This window comes from Dreissena polymorpha, chromosome 13 (assembly GCF_020536995.1).
Source record: "Dreissena polymorpha isolate Duluth1 chromosome 13, UMN_Dpol_1.0, whole genome shotgun sequence".
Taxonomy (NCBI): Eukaryota; Metazoa; Mollusca; class Bivalvia; order Myida; family Dreissenidae; genus Dreissena; species Dreissena polymorpha.
Genome location: NC_068367.1, coordinates 7,815,473 through 7,836,627, shown reverse-complemented (window position 1 = coordinate 7,836,627; position 21,155 = coordinate 7,815,473). Strand labels below are relative to the sequence as shown.

General features: G+C 35.2%; 2 protein-coding genes across 2 annotated transcripts in view; both read left to right on the top strand.

Annotated features, from left to right (window-relative positions):
• Nucleotides 1-5,968, top strand: part of LOC127855922 (uncharacterized) — a 29,611-nt gene extending 23,643 nt beyond the window's left edge. The window contains exons 16-20 of the mRNA XM_052391836.1: nt 42-309; nt 2,393-2,518; nt 4,581-4,679; nt 5,136-5,264; nt 5,641-5,968. Coding sequence (XP_052247796.1) covers nt 42-309; nt 2,393-2,518; nt 4,581-4,679; nt 5,136-5,264; nt 5,641-5,822 — 804 coding nt within the window. The 3' untranslated portion in view covers nt 5,823-5,968. The remainder of the gene's footprint in view (nt 1-41; nt 310-2,392; nt 2,519-4,580; nt 4,680-5,135; nt 5,265-5,640) is intronic.
• A 978-nt stretch (nt 5,969-6,946) lies between these two features.
• On the top strand, nt 6,947-21,112 carry LOC127856277 (uncharacterized). The gene is made up of 4 exons (XM_052392381.1): nt 6,947-7,029; nt 11,464-12,129; nt 19,460-19,575; nt 20,633-21,112. Exons 2-4 carry the CDS (start codon nt 11,487-11,489, stop codon nt 20,828-20,830), a joined length of 957 nt encoding a protein of 318 aa, XP_052248341.1. The 5' UTR covers nt 6,947-7,029; nt 11,464-11,486; the 3' UTR covers nt 20,831-21,112.
• The last annotated feature ends 43 nt before the right edge of the window (nt 21,113-21,155 follow it).

Here is a 21,155-nt window from a genome sequence, read left to right as displayed (position 1 = left end):
TATTGTAACGATTGTTAATTAAAGTATTGAAACTCGTGAAGGTGTTCGTGGAGGTCGTCGAGCGGAGGTTCGTGAAGAAGGCCCTGCGGCGGCGCGGCAAGGAGGGCCTGTTCGAGGTTCCCGGAAGTCGGTCTTCCAACATCCGGTTGAAGAACGAGGACATCATTTGCATAGAAATGGAGGGCAATATACAGCGGATGAAGGAGACGCCGTTGGAGAACTATTTTGTGGTGTTCTTGAGCAGTGCTAGGGATAACTTTCGAGCGTTCCCGGTGGAAGCGCGCAAGGATCCAGAAAACCGGGCTTATGGTGAGGGATTTTATTTCAATTCAATATTTAGTGGTTTTAAACCAGTTAACGCTAAAGTGCAGTGATCTAAAAAATATGCAGTTCATTTGGAACAGTAGCTTGTTGGTATTTTCGTGTTTAGTGCACCTTTTTAGTTAAACTATTACATCGTTAATATTGAGAAGTGCGAATCTACAAATTATTTCTTTTGGACTAGAAAACATTTTGTATCCGTCAAAACATTAACTTTGCACTGTATTATTTGTGATATTTTCAATCCTTTAAATATATTAATACATTATATTGTTATAAACAACTGGAAAAAGTCATATTAAGAAAGTTTTGCTAAGACTTTTTAGACACGGTGGACATTGTGCAATGACTGAACAGATAAGACGTTAATGCTTTAATCGAGCCCGACAGGTTACAAGGAAGATATTGGGCAAGCAGAAAGTAAATAAACATATCATATGGTCCGCCAAACTCCCAAAAATGAGATACTATGAGAGAAAGTAGATACAGTAACTATATGTTGGTAGATCCACCTATTTATATGTTCGTATTAATATAATCATTGTACAGTTCCCATCCGTTCAGAATAAAAGCCACTCATGTTTATTAAAGCAGTATACGGTGCCCATATCAAACGTGTTACAATGAGACTGTCACATTCGCAAATACTATTCTTAGTAACAGTTTGATAAGTAAACCAATTATGCAGACATGGGCTAAAGCTGTTTGTAACTTGTTGCAGTCCTTGTGATTACATTATGCATGGATAAACCAAGGAGTAGGTGATGATAAGTGCTTTTTATCTCTTGTATCCAGATTAAATTATGCTTTTATACAAAATGTGATGTCTGAACTGAGTAATTCATCAAGAGCAGAAAGTTATAATATTTTTTTGTAAATTTGAATTCCAGCCTTATTTTATATGATGTTACTATTGATAAGTTTAGGTTTAATCTGTGCCGACTAAGAGTATCTTCACATAGATTGGAAATAGAGTCAGGCAGATGGCATAAAACAGAATCTATACCATACCAGAAAAGAAAATGTCAACATTGCAATGTCTTGGAGGATGAATTTAATTTTTAACCAGGTTTTCCGAAGGAAAAAACTGGTTATTAGATTGGCGAATGCGGGCGGGCGGGCTGGCTGGCTGGCTGGCTGGCTGGCTGGCTGGCTGGCGGGCTGGCGGGCTGGCGGGCGGGCGGAACAAGCTTGTCCGGGCCATAACTTTGTCGTTCATTGTGAGATTTTAAAATCATTTGGCACATTTGTTAACCATCATTAGACGGTGTGTCGCGCGAAAAAATTACGTCAATATCTCCAAGGTCAAGGTGGTCACACTTTGAGTTCAAAGGTAAAAAATAGCCATAAATGAGCTTGTCTGGGCTATAACTATGTCATTCATTATGAGATTTTAAAATCATTTGGCACATTTGTTCACCATCATGGGACGGTGTGTCGCACGAAAGATTCACGTCAATATTTCCAATGTCAAGGTCGCCACGACTAAAAATCGATTTATTTTAAAACAAACTTACAAAGGGGGTTAATTTTGTTTGTTCATTTCAAAAGTTCAGTTTGAGTTGTCTCCCTTTATCAGATTTTTTTTTTCACAATGAAAACCTGGTTTTGTGACAATTTTGTCCCTTGTTGTAATTGTTCCTTATACAATGATATTAGAAAAAAATACATAAAGCAATATTACTGGAAAATACCAAATATTCCAAAATTTATAGAGTTAATGCAATCTGATAACCTAACAATTAACAGAAATTTAGCAATTTATGTTCATAAAGCATTTATTTAAAGAAATGTCTCTAAATATTATTTTGAGTAGTATACATGTCAGAAAAGTTGACTTCTCGCTGTCTATAGCTTTTTATGTTAACATTATGTTGAAATACATGTATCTTTTAACAATATATGTATATACATAATATAGTTTGTATATGATCAATCATGTCATGAACTAGTATTTATTGATTACCACTTGCATGCATTTTGTTTGTATAAATATATTCAACATACATGTGTACTCATGGACTGTAATGTCTACTGTATCTTAAATAAACCATATGTCTTATTTTGACAGGTATCCTGAACTTCTTCAAGGACAATGAAGAGGAACAGAAGCACCTCCACAGCGCGAACATTGACCCCAACAAGTACATGCTAGGTGTGCTGGACAGGGCCAAGACCGTCGTAGCCGTACAAGGAGGTTAGTGTCCGAACTGGCACTCAATGTCAGTCTATTTTTATCCCCCGCCATAGGCGGAGGGATATTGTTTTGGCTTTATCCGTCCGTCCTTCCGTCCGTCCGTCCTTCCGTATTTCCGTCCGTCCGGAGCCATATCTTAGAAGTGCTTTGGGGGATTTCATTGAAACTTGGAATGAGTATATATATAGATAAGAGGATGATGCACGCCAAATGGTTTTGTATACCATCTGTAATCAACGGAGTTATGGCCCTTTGTATCTTGAAAAAAATGCTTTTTGTGTGTGTCCGGAGCCATATCCTGGAAGTGCTTTGGCGGATTTCATTGAAACCTGGTATGAGTATATATATGGATAAGAGGATGATGCACGCCAAATGTCATTGTACACCATCTGTTAATAACGGAGTAATGACCCTTTGTATCTTGAAAAAATGCTTTTTTGAGTGTCAAATATAACCTTTTTGTGTCCAGAAGCATATTGGCGGGGGATATCAATTCAACGAATTTGCTTGTTGTATTGTTAAAACAAATATTGACGTCAACAGAATCATGCGGGGGGGGGGGGGGGGCTTGTCTTTTGAGGGAAAGATCGCCGTATCCGAACAAGGAGGTCAGTGTCCGAACTGGCACATAGGGTCAGTCTTGATTTTCGTTCTTATAAAGCAACATTGACGCCAACATATGCATGCCGGGAGGGCTCAGTAGGACAAAAACCTGAATGGAATACAACGAGGTTAATTTTGTACAAACGGCCAGTCTGGTTTTTTGTTGTTATACACCCCTATTAACGCTAACATATACATGTTTGATATGCTAGACATGACCCAAACCGCCGTGCCCGTTCAGAGAAGTATGTGCCCAAGATAACAAAGTGGTTAATTGTTGTTGTTGCAAGCCAAAATTATATTTTTGGGATATATAAAGTTTATATTGGACAGACTAAAACAATCGCAGAAAATATTCAGTGAGGTTTGTGTGCTTTTTATCGTTAAGGAGCATTCGATGTTTAGTTCTTTTATTCCTTTTTTGTATTTCATATGTTATCATTTAGTAAAAAACGTGTCCCAAACGACACATTTGAATTGGCTAAAAAAATGATGATTTCTTAAATGAATACAATTACGTGTATAGGAATAAAAGGTCAGAAGACAGCGATGGTCAAAGCGAAGTTTCATTTCATTATTAAGTGAAAAACATCCTCATTAGATGTGGCCAACAATGAACCTTGACGTTAAATCCTGAAATAAAATATATGTGACTTTGTATTTTGTTATCATTGCTTAATTTTCAGTCAAGTTGTACATCAAGTTTGCCAATATGTATATTGACCATCTACCTGATGTCATATTCCAATATGTATACTGACCATCTATTTGATGTCATTTGCCAATATGTATATTGGTAATCTAACTGATGTCATTTACCAATATATAAACTGACCATCTAATTGATGTAATTTTCTTAAATGTATACCGATCATCTTATTGATGCCATATACCAATATGTATATTGACCATCTAATTGATGTCATTTGCCAATATGTATATTGGCAATTTAACTGATGACATTTACCAATATATATACTGACCATCTAATTGATGTGATTTTCTAATAAATATATTGACCATCTAATTGATGTCATTTGCCAATATGTATATTGGAAATCTAAGTGATGTTTTCAAATATGTATACTGACTATCAAACTGGCTTCATTTTCCAATACGGTATGTATATTAACCACATAAATGAAGTAATCAATTTATAAACATGGTAGTAGACTTTTCCCGTGCCAAAGACTTATTGTAAACACACAAACAAACATAGTAAATTCATTATATTTAAATATAATGAAATTACCGGTTCCTGTAGTGTTCCAACTGCTTGAGGTTGACGTCTAAAACTAGATATGTTTGCATATCGTGTATTAAATTGTCTACACGATTAAGTAATCCCCAGCAAGGCTCGTATTTGTAATGACAGCACTTAAACTATCATAGTAAAAAACATCAGTACGTATTTTATTTAACGTATAGTAAATAAATGTGTAATATTTTTTTATTCAAGGCAAGGAGGTCATGACCCCGAAATCCATTGGAGGATCATTGACCTCGCGGCCAGCGACTTGCTCTGCCAGAGAGTCGAAAAACTATAGAACTATCTTCGGTATGTTTGTGTTTAAACGATTAGACTTATGTATTTGGTGTTTGTATACTGATACATGTATAACCATTTTTCTGAACGCACGTTCTCAGTTTGACGCAATAAAATGTAAAGCTGCATTTAATTACATAATAAACAAGTGATGTGTAAACTTGTCAGAAACACAATGTCCCCTATTGCGCCGCTTTGAAGCCATATATTTGACCTTTGACCTTGAAGGATGACCTTGGCCTTTCACCACTCAAAATGTGCAGCTCCATGAGACACATGCATGCCAAATATCAAGTTGCTATCTTCAATAATGCAAAAGTTATTGCAAAACTTTAACCAAGGTTAAAGTTTTGGGACACACACAATGAATGAATGAATGAATGACAGACCGACAGACCGGCCAAAAACAATATGCCCCCGATCTTTCGATCCGGGGGCATAAAAAACTGTATAAGTTGTTTTCTTCAGACGCTGTGCCAGTGCTGAGCCATCAGTCCCTTTTGGCCCTGTGCACGTATGTCAAAGTGGAGACCGTACAAAACGTTGCATATGAGTTGAACGTTCCCTACGAATACGTAATAGAAAATAAAGTATCAGGTAATATTATTTCCATTGTCCTTTTGAATGCATATGCTCAAATAGTGTCTTATGATGTCAGCTATGTTTGTTCAGTTTTGCGGGGTCAACATTTAGTAATTCATAGCGATATTGACCAAATATTCGTAGTTTCCCGCACACTATCGGACAACGTTCTGAGTGACGGATATGTACGAAATAAGGCGATATTCGAATTGTTCATTTAAGTGCTATTACCTTAAATACAACTTTTTAAAATAATTTACCTCTATCATGCTTATTGAACTTAAAATTATAACTGGTGATTGTATCATTTTCTGATCGAATTTCAAGGCTTTTGTTTGACATTTTATGCGCGAACGTGAGTTGCTTTCATAATTACATGGACATTTTACAGACCAACCGAGAGTCATGATAAATTTCAACATACTCTGGAAATGGCGAGGCCACAAAGCCACCCGTCAAATGGTTCAAGACCTGATCGACGCTTTTCGGATATGCGGCCATGCCCATATTGGCGACAAAATTATGAACGCTGGAAATGAAAAAAGGGCTTTGACGAAAGAAGACTTCATGTAATGTTTAGGAAAAACGAATTGGACTGGTGTTTAACTTGCCGCCCAAAGTCAGAAGAATGCGAATTCCTTTGTCTGTTTGCATGTTTGTATTATGTTTTCATGAATTTAATTCGCTATTTGGTTTTCAAAAATAAAAATAAATTTTGACCTCCCTCATCCACGGCACATGTCATACATGTATTTAAGGACTTTCTCATGACCAATGTTTAACCATGTAGCATTTTAAGCTATTTTGGACACGATGTGCTTCAGGTTATCTATTTATAACTCTATGCCGACTGTCGCGCGTTGTTCATCGCTAATATTTATCTCGTTTCTACTCTAATGCCACATCCTTTGATCAATCTTAATGAAAGTTGCTTTAAAATATTATATTGACAATATCAATGACAAGCTTGAATTCGGGTTAAGCGTTTCCAAATACTAAGTCAGCATGTTTATTTTAAGAAAAAAACAACAACAACACAACATAATGACTACTCTAGACGCCATAGGTAGAGTTAAATCTTGATAAAACTTTATCAGAACGTTCATCTTGACAATATCTAGGATAACTGCAAATGTGAGCAACGTGTGCCCAAACACAAGGTTACCAGGTCAAAGTTCAAAAGAACCTGTCAGTCGTCAATTTGTAGCTCGATAACACTTACATGGTAATGCTTTTTCCCTAAATCTTGATGATACATGGTCGGAATTTTCCCTAGACCGAAACTAGGCCAAGTTCGAATCTATGTTACGTGTGTCGACATAACTAGAACACCAGGCTATTTCTTAGAAAAACCTTGTTAACACTTTAGAAGCCATTTGAATGACTCATATCAAGATGAAACGTTGTCAGAATTATTTCATGACAAAATATAGTGCATTTTCAAATCTGGGTCACCTTTTAATTCAGTTAGCAAAGGAGAACACAATTTTACCACCAACAATATAAAGTTAGCATGTGTGTGGTGAATGATTTAAAACACGTAAAAGTACCTTTATACGTTTATTTATTTTTTTATTAAAATGTACAAAGCCATGCTAATGTGAACTGCAAGTGCAAGAATGTTCTTCACATAATTACATTAAAAATATCAAACTATTTTTGTGAACCGGTCTGTATGACGTCATTAAAACAATGACAACTGACGTACGACGTGTTCAAACTGCTAAAAGACGAAAAAATGCGGTGGAAAAATAAATTTAAGAAGATAAACCATGATTGTGTAAATATTTAGTATAATTAGAAACACAACAATGAAGTTCAATAAATCATTTTCAGTTCAAGTATCTATATGCACTTAAACAGCATCAGACGGACTTGTATTTAAATGTTTTTTCGTGTTAACTGCATCGCGAAAATAGATGACACATTACAAAAATTTTATGTTGAAATTCTAAATGTATGAGCAGTCAACGCCCCCTCCCCCCCCCCCCCCCCCATGCTGCGTGCTTTTGCCCGTTTTAATATGAAGTAAACGCTCATCACTTTCTTGCTGATATGGCTTGAAACGTTTCATAAAAGTAATAAAGTATAAGAAACTGCGAAAATAAGCTGCATGGGCGTCGCCATATTGACTTACTTCAAATCATCAAGTGATAACCCCCTCTGCACTTGACCGGATGAAACCGGAATACAAGATATATGTATTCCCATTCAATATAATCCCGTCTGAGGTTACATGTACTTAATATACAAATCAATATGATTATATGTGTTGCCTAATTTACGGACAAAGTTGTATAAGAAACGTGTAGATGTCACCTGTGTAAGGTCACATGGGTGTTGAATTAATAATAAAAATATTTGTAAGTATTATGTTTATGACACTTACCGGTATTCTCTGACGTTCTGTTTTAGTTTTTAACTTAAAGCCACACACTTTGCCTCTGACCTTGAAATGAAATACATGTTAATCAATACATATAGATGCAATTTGAAAGTGTGCAAAATTGTCATTAAATCTATATAGCCTATTTAGCAAGTAATTTATTAGTTTTCAAACGGTACCGCTTTTACAGGCGAAAGTAGGATGTCTAGACCACAGGTGATTAGCGTGTGGCTATGATATTAATTAGTGAAAACGTCATTTTGAATGATAAATAATCACATTATAACGAAAAATCAACTTTTCTGAAAAAAAATATTTCACTATCAAATATATATATACATGTATATTTGATAGTGATTTTTTTATAGAAAAATTGATTGTTCGTTAACCTCGACCTCGATAAAAATATATTTCAATGAATTTATGTCAAGTTTATTTCTCGCTGTACGATTTATATGCAAAACAACGATCTATTCCGCGAACTGGGACTATGAAAGCGCAAAAAGACGGATTTCTACCTCGTAACCACCAAATGTATTCTAATTGGCATAGATAAAATATGTTTCTTATTTATAATTTACTATGCCAAATAAGTTGTGTGGCTTTAAGATTTCCTAATACATGAGACTTGACCTAAATACATACGTTGTTATAGAGAACTTAATATTTTTTAGTATTTACTTTGCATATGTATCGCAGACATATATTTTTTGAAAGAAATCTGGATTTCAGATTAACGCGAATTACTCTCAGTGGAAAACGATTGCCGTTCTTGACCAGAACTTACTATGTCTAGAGAAATGTCTCTCAGTCGCAAATAATTTACAGTAAGGTTAAGCTGAAGACAAATGACCCAAACTTTAATACAGCTGTCCAGGGAAACTGACTAGCAACACAAGTAAGTTGTGTTTCAAGACTAAACAACTCATTCCCATATGATTTATATTGTTAAACGACAAAAGAGTGCTGTCTCAATGTAAATTACATGTATCCATATCATTAACAAATATTTATTTAATACTGTACATAACTACAAACACTAAGACACCTATTTATGCAGAAACGTATTTCAAGGGGTGAAGTTTTAATCATTTTCAGACAGTATGTAAATACGGGATAAAATTTGTTTATTTGAATACTTCTGTCCGAAAATTAGGCAGTACATATGGACATATTATTCGCTCTATATCTCGACTTTACTCGTAACCAAATTTCTTAGCGATTCGATATATAAATCATACTAATACTAATATTCCACACGTTTGTACAGTTTGTGTATATCGCAAACACTTGCGCGATGCCAATAGCATTTGTTACTACTACCACGTTTACGTTATGCGATAAAATGCATTTCTGTTTATGTCTTACGATATATAATTTAGCGTTGTCCAAGAAGAGAATTGATGGGATTCATAAAACATGAAATTACGAATCTGCGTTTACCCATTTATGCCTTGTGGACTCTCCCATCCTTCTAAATTGGATCAATTTATTTCCAAAATTAGGGATGCCTAGTATACTTATTTCTATATTTAGAATATTTCTTACAGAAATTCCTTTATGCAAACAGCGCAGACCCTGATAAGACGCCGCATCATGCGGCGTCTCATCTGGGTCTACGCTGTTTGCCAATGCCTTTTTTCTAGACGTTAGGTATAAATGGATTAAACAAGCTAAGAGAGCGGCAAATTAAGTAAACATGTCAATATATCCCAGGAAAGTATAATATTTTAAGTAAAATTATAATTAATTATACATTTAATATGCAACTACGGTTTGATCAAGCGATTCCATATGCATGACATACGAATTTAATTCTGCGGGTCGCAACAGTTAATTTAGAATCGCCATCGAGGCAGCACAAATCAATTTTATACATCCGATAAAGTCGAGTTGCCATGGCGACATTTATGTTACAAGCCTGGTAATCAACATCTGTTAGGAACCTAAACTTCCTTTTACTGCTCGTTAATTCTATAACATATATTCGTATTTAATGGTTATTGGCCGTGCTTAAAGTTATAAAATCGGTAAAACGGATAACGGCGGTGGCTTTTTGTCGACAGCGAGTCGAGTGAGTTCATATAAAAGTGTTGGAAGTTTTTAACAAGTTAACGCACGAACTTTTAATTTCGTTTTCAGTTATTTAAGAATACCTAATAACTTCTTTTCATACATTCAAATGAAAAAAAATCGTGCCTAGGAGGAACATTTCCGTGCTTAAATGATAAAAAAAACGTTCGATGTTATTGCCTATGACGCACAACATTTGTGAGTCAATCAATAACGTTTAGACGTTGCTGTAGCAGCAACACGTTCTCGGCTTCTGATATACTTTATAAATACAGATAAGTCAGATTTGTCTTTGTCAATTTTTCTACAGTTTTCGAAGAGATACCCGTTTGTGTATAAATGTGCCTTTCGTGTATTTATGCTTCAATAATAATGGGCTTCAATCTAAGTTTGTTCTAAACGCATGTAGGACTTCCGATTAGCAAAACGCGAGACATAACTAACATTGTTGTATTTTTCCCATATGAATTTTGCGCTCTGAAGAACCTGCCAACACCAATTATCACGTTGAAAATAACTGTTACCTTATCGTTTACATAAGCATGCGTATATATAGGGATTGTTTCTTCAAGCTCAACACAAACAACGTTAAAGGGGCCTTTTCACAGATTTTGGCATTTTTTAACTTATTCATTAAATGCTTGATATCGATAAATGTAAACATTGGATCGTAAAAGCTCCAGTAAAAAATCAAGAATAAAATTAAAAAAAGGAAAAGAACATTGCCCGGAACAGGTTTCGAACCAGTGACCCCTGGAGTCCTGCCAGAGTCCTGAAGTAAAAACGCTTTAGCCTACTGAGCTATTCCGCCGAGTACACGTACTTAACGTATTTTATACCTTATATAAGCAATCTTCGTAGTTTCACAAAATTTAACGACAAAAACAGAACTCTCCAAATTATTCAATCGTTTCGCGTTGCAACGCTTTATAATTTTTAGGTTTTAAAATCTTCAAAAGATGCATATAATGGCTATATTAGACCATGGTAAATGTTCAGTATTACTGTTTCCTCACAATTATCATAACTAAAACGAAAATTTGCGAATCTGAAACAACTTTTTTCAATTTTGTCAATTTACCAAAGCGTGAAAAGTTCCCTTTAAGTTCTTCGACATAACGAATACTTGAATTCTTCTTAGTCATTTCAATACCGAACTTTGTAAATAAAAATGCTCAATGTTTACGGAACGTGGCCGTGAATTAAACTGCGTTTAGACGTACTATTTAAAGGGATCTTTTCACGCTTTGGTAAATTGACAAAATTGAAAAAAGTTGTTTCAGATTCGCAAATTTTCGTTTTAGTTATGATATTTGTGAGGAAACAGTAATACTGAACATTTACCATGGTCTAATAGAGCCATTATATGCATCTTTTGACGATTTTAAAACCTAAAAATTATAAAGCGTTGCAACGCGAAACGAATGAATAATTTGGAGAGTTCTGTTTTTGTCGTTAAATTTTGTGAAACTACGAAGATTGCTTATATAAGGTATAAAATACGTTCAGCATATGTACTCGGCGGAATAGCTCAGTAGGCTAAAGCGTTTTTACTTCAGGACTCCAGGGGTCACTGGTTCGAAACCTGGTTCGGGCAATGTTCTTTTCCTTTTTTTAATTTTATTCTTGATTTTTTACTGGAGCTTTTACGATCCAATGTTTACATTTATCGATATAAAGCATTTAATGAATAAGTTAAAAAATGCCAAAATCTGTGAAAAGGCCCCTTTAATATTACGGTGGACTAAAATTCAGGAATTATCGATAGCTATATAGAGATGCAGTGCGATATAAAGAAATCGAGCGCGGATTCGAAGAACGACTATCAAAAACTTGCTTCAACAGAGCCAAAGTATTCCGAAACAGAGGTTCCAACGGATGATGTGCCGCTGTTGTCAAACATGGAACCTACGCATGAAGACACCATTGTCGTCACCGGTGTTTCTAACAAAGAAACAGAACAACATGCGGATGAAAATACTTTAACGAGAGCTGCCAGTGGAAATAACAACGATGTCATTTCCAATGACAAGCAAATCACTGAACTTATGTCTGAAATAGAGATCGAAACACCACGAGTGCATGCCGGAAGTAGTCTCAAGTACGCAACTATTGAACAGAGTCTCTCTACGGATGCCGGTAAGACTATCTACGCAGCCCGTCCAAGAAGCGGAAATCAAGTGAAGAAGTTCTCATACCAACCGCCGCCGACAGGAAGCGAGGACAAAATCGACATCGTCCGTAAAATGAGCGAGTCGTCGGCGGTGGAATTTGTTCCGTGGCAGAACGTGGGATCGTACGCCGAGCTGAAAAAGACGCGGTGCCAGCGACTGTACGCCACTTCCGGTAGGAGCGACGACCTTGCGCTCTTCTACCACAATGGCCGCTTCTACGTCATAGATGCGTGGTGCACGCATATGGGTAAGCAAAGATTCGTTGTTTTAAAGGGGTTCATTCACGGGTTTGGCGTATTTAGGGATACACTTAATTGTATCAACTTTACAGATTGAAGCATTTTAACTTATAGTTTTAAGTATAATAATAAGAAATAAAAGAAAATACAAACGTGCACCTACCGATATTGTTATGGTGTTTGTGATCACATGCACTCGGCATTAGCTACTACCCCCCTCCCCCCAGCTACTACCTCCTCCAAAACTCTCAAAATTGCCCATTAGTTATACAAAATAACATGACACAAAAATCACCGTGAAATTGTGTAACCGAATTCAGACGAATTCAAGGATTTATTCTTATACATTTAGTTTCTTAAAAGAAAATATGTACATTGTTTCTTTGTAAAACATCAAGTATTTTCAATTCATAATTCTGATCATTCAAGAAAAGTCTGCCATCTTGAAGTTAATGTTTTTCTTGATTCTGCAAACTATGAAAAAGTTATCGCAGAACGTGTTGTATTTTTTCAGAACAGCTTGTCTATTTTAAACATTATTTACGAAGTAATAAATGTATTTTGTAACGTGGAAACTGTTACGTGAAATGTGTGTGTATCTGCACCGTTGACTGCTATTCTTAACACATACAAATGCAGCTGACGTAAAATATCAGTGCGATACGACATTTTTAAATCAATGTCAAATTAGAAAAAAAAGAAATAAAACGACACCAGGGTAAAATAACTTCTGTACGAACACGACAGATTGTTATTTTAAACATTGGCTGGAACGGAGCATTACAAATTGTAATGTTGTTACTTCGTATGAAAAGAAGATACGTGACAAAAAGGTGTCCATAAATAAAAAAAAAACATTTTTATCTTGTTAACGTTGTTTCTTTTTTTGTCATAACACGTACAACGTTAAAGCTTCAATGTTTCACCAGGTATATGTCGAAAATGCGCTAAATAGACGCGACGGTTTTCGATAATCAATATTGACCAAAGGAAATGTGAGCATGTTGTTAACGCGGATGGAACAAAAATTAAAGCGATTCGCACTCTTTGACCATGTTGACAGCCACACACAAACAAAGCTGGACAGGTGTTCAAAACATCGCACCACACCTACAGCATTCGTGTCTACTGTATACATTTATTCTGTAAATAATAATATAAAAACACCATGCCGTATTTCAAATGTTTCAAACTTTGAAGTATCTCTAAGTTGTCTGTCAATGATAGCAATGAACAATTGTAGGTTAAATTTCAGTAGTAATCAAAAGCACATTATCCAATCATTTTATTGCATACCCTTTGGCGAACAGACTAAACGCTGGAAGGATGGATTTCTGTCTTCACATTTATTGCGTTATGAATGTCACCGATATTAGGCACACTTGGAACTTAAAAAACTTTTAAGGTTGCGGGAAGCTACTTTTGATTGAGTTTCGACATACGTTATACCGTTGAATCATCGGAAGGGTCAAGCAGGTGAAATTCACACGCGTTTTTTCCCTCGAACAAATGTTGTCAAATGGATTGTACCCAGTGTCGTTTATCACGAAGCACACAACGTATTCACAACTATTCGACAAATCACCATGGCTAGACAGGAAAACTTGGTCATTACAGTTTTTGTAACACAAAACTTATCCTTTTTACAATAGCCTTCCTATAATAGATGTCGATCGGTGTTATATATTGCATGTCGATCTGTGTTATATATTGCATGTCGATCTGTGTTATAAATTGCATGTCGATCTGTGTTATATATTGCATGTCGATCTGTGTTATATATTGCATGTCGATCTGTGTTATATATTGCATGTCGATCTGTGTTATATATTGCATGTCGATCTTTGTTATATATTGCATGTCGATCTGTGTTATATATTGCGTAAACATTGTAAACGTTTAAAGGCGTAGCATGAAATCGGAGGAGACTATCATGGGAAACTAACATTGTATAACACATCAAGATAATATTAATAATAATAATAATAATAATAATAACAATAATAATAATAACACTACTACTACTACTACTAGTTGTAATAATAATAATAATAATAATAATAACAATAACAATAATAACAATTATTTGGTCACGCGAAGATATGAAATGACGATGCAAATTCGGTTCGTGAAGTCATTCACAAAAAGGCTTGTCGACAGGGCTGTGCAAAAACTCCACGCCTCTACAAAAAACCTTTTGATGGCAACGATCTAAGGAGACTTTAAAACTTTATTTAATGTGGAATGATACTTGTCCATGTAGCAATCGTTTTTATACAAAATTACGGTGTTCCGGGTAGAAACTGGTGGTAGAAAAAAGTACGACATCTTCAATAAGCATTGAATGTAGAAAGTGCATGAATTGTTTTCCCTTGCAGCAAGAGTATGCAATTGAAGAGGAATACAATGTGTTTATTAGTGGCTAGAAAATACAGAATGAATTTACCTGTTTTATGCGATCCTGTCTGATGGCCAATGCCGGTTTAAAGGGGCATTTTCACGTTTTGGTAAATTGACAAAATAAAAGAAAATAGTGTCAGATTCGCAAATTTTCGTTGTAGTTATGATATATGTGAGGAAAAAGTAATAAGGACCATTTACCATTCTCTAAAGTATCCATTATATGCATCTTTTGACGATTTAGAAATCCTTAAAATGATAAAGCGTTGCAACGCGAAACGAATTATAATTTGGAGAGTTTTGTTGTTGTCGTTATATTTTGTGATACTACGAGGATCACTTATATTAGGTATAAAATACATCACTAATTGTATGAGCACGGATGGTCGATTAGTCTAAGCGATAGACTTTTACTCCAGATGTCAGTTAGTCGAGCCCAGTTGAGAGTTATTTGTTTTCTTTCTTTAATGGTATTCTTTCTTTTACTGGAGCTTTTTAGATAAAATGTTTTACATTTATCAATATATAGCATTTAATGACAAACTTCAATACATGCCCAAATCTGTGAAAATGCCCCTTTAAGCGCCATGCGAGCCCATAGGTAGTGAAACTTTTGGGCCCCAGGTCCCTAGTCAGCTTAGTGCTCGACCGAACGCAAGTGCATTGTCGATTTAACTCGTTTAAGTAAGCCTACCAGTGCCAATCATGGCAAATAATAATGGATTGCCACTTGGTAAGACAATGTAAAGCCTTTGATCGGATTAGATTAGGCTTAGTAAGTAACATTTCTTTCGTCACGGTCTCATGTGGTCCCTAAACGTCGCGTTCTCTGCCTAATGGGTAATCCGGGACTGCAGATACTTACAACAAATGTATAGTAGAATTAGTAGTGGTTGCTGAACTTTTATACAGATGTAAAGAGAAAATGTTAAGACAGGAAATCTTAAAACCGATGAACATAATTCTGTAAATGTCAACGTTGACTCGTATTACATTCTTTAAATGCTTTTTTTCAGAGTAAATGTATTTGTCAGATATATTGCGATATGTAACATATAATAGTATATTATAGTATTAGAAACTGTTTATGCTTTCATATAAAAAAAACGTATTCTCACAGCTGCATTCCATATGAGCCGCGTTCTGAGAAAACTGGGCTTAATGCATGTGCGTAAAGTGTCGTCCCAGATTAGCTTGTGCAGTCCGCACAGGCTAATCAGTGACGACACTTTCCGCTTTTATGGTATTTTTAGTTTCAAGGAAGCCCCTCCTTACCGAAAATCAGGTTAAAGCGGAAAGTGTCGTCCATAGGTTACAAAATACCAATTTTTGTAGGTTACACTATACCAAGTTTCCATAGGTTACAAAGTACTAAATTGTGTAGGTTACACAATAGTCAAAATTATTACGTCATCACAACAATGACGTCATCACTACGTCATCATAACATTAAAACGTTCTGTTTCATTTACAAAGCATATTCTGCATAGGAAAGTCGCATTTCATCTGTCTCTCAACATTTTCAACAATGCCGTTTGCAGACAAATCTATTACAAAATAGTGTATTCACTGCAAGAAACATGTCAAGAGACAACAGTGGACAACACATTTAAATACAAATATTCATCAACGTATTGCTAATGCAACAGAGCATTCTACAATCAATGAACGTGTAATAATCATTCCACAAGAAGTACCTAAGACAGCTGTACCTCCAAAGGTGATCATCAGATGCTGCAGATGTGACATCAATGTAGAAGAAGACCACTGGTGTCATCACACAAGATATACTCAATGGCTAGACAGCTACCGTGTCAAACGAGTCATGGCTTCATGCATCGAAGCTGAAGAAGGAAAGATCTCTCTAGATGAACTGATCACAATTATAAGAACTGATTTCAAACAAATCAAATGCAAATAGGTACTTGCATGTACCATGTACCATGTTCCAAAATGAATAAAATGTCGTAGTGTACAATTAACATTCCTGTTTGTTATTTATAACATAAATAATTAATGTGTCAATAAGACTCATGCTTGACCCTCGTCCTCCTTCGTCGGAATTGATGCTTGACACAGGTTCGCAGGTCTACCGCTCCGCGGCGACCTGCTCATCGAATCCCGCGCCGTGTGGCGCGGGAAACTTAAGATAGATCATTGTATTTCATACTTGTCAGTAGGGTGACTGCATTGTCAATACATTTCAATCATCACACCCCTACATAGATCTATACCAAAAAATATTATCATTTTTTATACAGTTCATGCAATTTCCCATTACTATCAAATGGGTCGTCATTTTATTATATCTATAATCCCCATAACCCCCTTAGGGGGGGTCATACCTCAGATATCTACACAGATTCTGAAAGATCTCAACGAGATCTACAATATATACATTTACACTTTTTTGATATCTCTTCAAACAAAAAAGTTATTAAGGAAAGACCCTAAGGGTCTTCCTTTTTTTTATCGCGGCTGGTGTATACTAGAACCAGCCGCTTCCTTTTTCAGACGAAGACCCAAAAAATACTCTTTCAAGTCCCAAAAAATTTACTGCATAAATATTATCATTTTTTATACGTTTCATCAAATTTCCCATCGAATGAAACTAACTTTATTTTTCATAATTTTTTTACGAAAATGGTGCTTAAGTGTAGGTTACAAAATACTAAATTGTGTAGGTTACCAAATACCAAGTTATGCGGACTGCACAGGCTAATCTGGGATGACACTTTACGCACATGCATTAAGCCCAGTTTTCTCAGAATACTACGTACACAATGCTCGGTTTGAAGATTTTAGTATATTTTATTAGTTGATTTTGAATTTGTCACAATGACACTGTTGTATTATGTGCAGAAGACCTTCAGTTGCTGAAATACACATTTTGTTGTATTTTGCTCATCTCATATTGTATTCATTTCGCCAATACGTTAGAATAAGGTTTCCGTTCAAAGGTTTCTTGCGTCAGAAGGCCATATAAAGCACATTAGAGACGAAGTGCCGAGAAAATGACTGATGATATCGACGCGGTATCTACTAGAAAAAAAGATTGCTTAACTGTTTGGTTCACATCTATTAGGAGACAATTCAAGCATCACAAATTATTCTTACCTGACGAGTCATTAGACGGCGGGTATGAAGCATCTATGTCGTGCGATTGTGAGTTCAGAGCAAATTAAAACATTCCAGTACAAATCAATATGTAACATCCGTTTGTTCGACCAGTTTTCGACGGAAATGGGCTGATCTCAATGATTACTTTAGAAAGATATTCTGTTCATAGTTTGATGTTATTACTTGAACTACGCTTTTGCCTAAGAATTAAATGTGGGAGTATATTGGTGCGCCAGCCAAAGAAGAATTAAACATTCTGTTAGTTTAAACCTATTTATTTTAGCTCGATTGCATAGAAAGTAATTCCTACTTATTTGAAATGGGAGATTCTGTTGCTGGTTATGTGAACAGCACTGCAAACTAAAAGTAAATACGTACTCGTCAAAGATGCAGCATATACAAATACTTTTGTAAATTCCATATCAACCGTTGCATACTATTAAAATCAATATTGGTTCACAAATTACTATCGCAAATGGTAATATTTGAAGCATGCCAAGGCCTTGATTCAAAGAAATAAGTTCCATTGACAGTAAACTTGAACATTTTATGGAACTGGGACTATGCATACTAAAATACATATCGAGTTGTTCTTTACGGCTTTAAAAAAAGCGAACATTTTAACCCCATTTGATTATTGATGGAGACTTAAACAAGCACATTTGCAAGTAATCACACATGTGTACGTAGTTTTTTTTGAAAATGTCAATAAATTGATAATGACAACGCGGAAAAACATGTTTGAATGGTTGGTGTTAATCGGTGATAAAAGCTGGAAAAACGCACACAGTCTGTAGCTACAATTCAGTTGTGATGTAGTTTGCTGAAAACCAAGGCAACGTACTTGAAAATAAAGAATGCATGCTTTCATATTTCATAAAAAGGCCTTAGCAAACAGCGTAGACCCAGATGAGACGTCTCATCAGGGTCTGCGCTGTTAGCTTTAAATAATTTCTGTAAGAAATATTCTAAATATAGAAATAAATATACTAGACATCCCTAATTTCGAAATAAATTGATCCAATTTTGAAGGATGGGAGAGTCCACTAGGCATAAATGGTTAATACTTAAATACTTCACGATAAATCTCACACACTGGCAGTGTTGTGAAATCACAAAAGTGTATGAACATTTTAAACAATGATCAAATACTGTAACGGTAGAAACGACAGCTGTTTGTTAAACAGTTATTACCACTTAAATAGAGGATATTTGTTGGATTCGATGGAATATCGATTTTATTTCACGAGTGATCATGTAAAATATATTTTTTCTATGATCACGAGTGAATTAAAATCGATATTTCCATAGAATCCAACACATTTTCTTTTTCTTTTTTGCTTTTTCACACTGTAAAAGAGTTAAACTGAATAATTTCGCTGGATTTATGACGTCATTTCGTCGAAAAAATGATTTCACAGTAAAACAGTGAAAAATATCGATATTTTTCACTTTTTAAAACAGTGAAATATCAGTTTTAATTCACTGATATTTCTCTATAAACCACCGGAAAGCATAAAATAAAACAGACTTAAAAATAGAAACGATGAAGACAATAATTAAATTTATTGACGGGGAAACTGTTGTAGAGCCCATTTTATGTAAATCAAGGGACACAATTGGTTCGATTATCCAAAACTATTCAATTAATTTCTATCAGTGCTTGAATTTTCAACACTGTCTAACAATTATCTTCACATGTATGTAATCTTGAGCAATCGTCGTCGTACGATAACATATGCAGTGACATAATGCACTGTCTCGAAAAATATCGTTAACAAATTATAATAATTTAAATGTTTTTCGTGTATTTTTCAGGTGGCCCCCTGTTTCAAGGCGAAATCGAGGACTACAATGGCCGCTGTCATGTGATGTGCCCGTGGCACTCCTATATGTTCGACCTTGAGACTGGAAAGAACGAGATGGGTCTACATGTAAGATGCCCGTAGTAGATAATCACGTGATTTAAAGGACCTTGTTTGCAATTTTAATGTCAATAAATATTCAAATAACTAAATTGTAACCCGAGACAGAACCTAAAATAAATATACATGTAATTTACAGCTTTAGAAGGCAATTACAATGCTATTGTAGAAATACATGCATTTATTTTATGCTTTCCGGTGGTTTATAGAGAAATATCAACTGAAATAAAACTGATATTTCACTGTTTAAAACAGTAAAAAATAACAGTGAAAAATATCGATATTACTTTTAAATGACGTCATTTTTCGACGAAATAACGTCATAAATCCAGCGAAATTATCCAGTTAAACTCTTTTAAAATGTAAAAAAACGGTGAAAAAATAAATAAAAAGAATATTTGTTGGGTTCGATTATAATTCACTCGTGATCATATAAAATACGTATTTTCACTAGTGGCTGTGCAACTCGTGAATATATTATTCTATATATTCTATACTCGTTTAATAAAATCGATATTCCATCGAATCCAACAAATATCCTCTATTTCCTTAATTGTCCAATCCCATTACAAACGCTGTATTAGTTTATCTATTTCTTTTGATGATTTGACTTTGTCATGAGTGTTATTCCGATTGTTTAAATTTAATGTAAACACTTTTAATTTAAACATATGAAAACCATTTTTCATTTTTATGTATTGCCATTTTGTATCTCTGTTAACAAGTGCCTTCAAATACAAACTGTCAACCGAAACGCAGGTATATAAAAAAATGAACCTCGTTCCTTTTTTTTTTAAATTACTTGGTTTAAAGTGCACACATAATGTCTATTTCGATTGCAAAAAAGAAACAACCAGTTGTCAGTTCAGCGTGAAGTAAGGTTCACATTTACAGTGTATCTCGAACAAAAAATAAACCTTGCAATTATGCATTAGAGCAGAGAATACCACCCTAGAAATTCAGTTTAAAGAGTGTCTCGCACATGGCCTTCAGTAATTGTAAAATAAGTCTTATTTGAAAATTAATATGTACACATATATTTGGTGAACTACTTTATCCATTCCAGCAAAAGGTATTCGACCTGAAATATGAAAACGGCCATATCTTTGTGCGCTACCACACGCCTTTGAGTGTGGAGCCAAACAGAAAATCATCAAACGCCGTGATAAATTTCCCGCCAAAGAAAGGGAAAATGACGGGCGAGGAAGAAAAGGCGCCAACCCAAAGGAAAACTTCGATTTTGGAATCCCCACTGAGACTGTGATTGTATTAGAGGGGTTTAATGCATGTGCGTAAAGTGTCGTCCTTGATTAGCCCGTGCTGTCCGCACAGGCTAATCAGGGTCGACACTTTCCGCCTAAACTAGATTTTAGCTAAGAAGAGACTTTCTTTAAACAGAAAATATCATAAAAGCGGAAAGTGTCGTCCCTGATTAGCCTGTGCAGACGCACATGCATTATGCCCAGTTTTCTCAGAGCGCGACTCAATAGATCATCCCAAAAGAATATTGATATTGTTACATAATACTGTGATGTTGTTTGATAAATTGGTGTATCATGTTGTTATTGTTGTTAGAGTGAACTTATGAA

Coding starts and splice junctions, on each gene's coding strand:
- LOC127856277 (XM_052392381.1), top strand. CDS start 11,487: ATGCAGTGCGATATAAAGAAATCGAGCGCGGATTCGAAGAACGACTAT. Junction 12,130..19,459: donor TGCGTGGTGCACGCATATGG/GTAAGCAAAGAT, acceptor TGTATTTTTCAG/GTGGCCCCCTGTTTCAAGGC. Junction 19,576..20,632: donor AGAACGAGATGGGTCTACAT/GTAAGATGCCCG, acceptor TATCCATTCCAG/CAAAAGGTATTCGACCTGAA.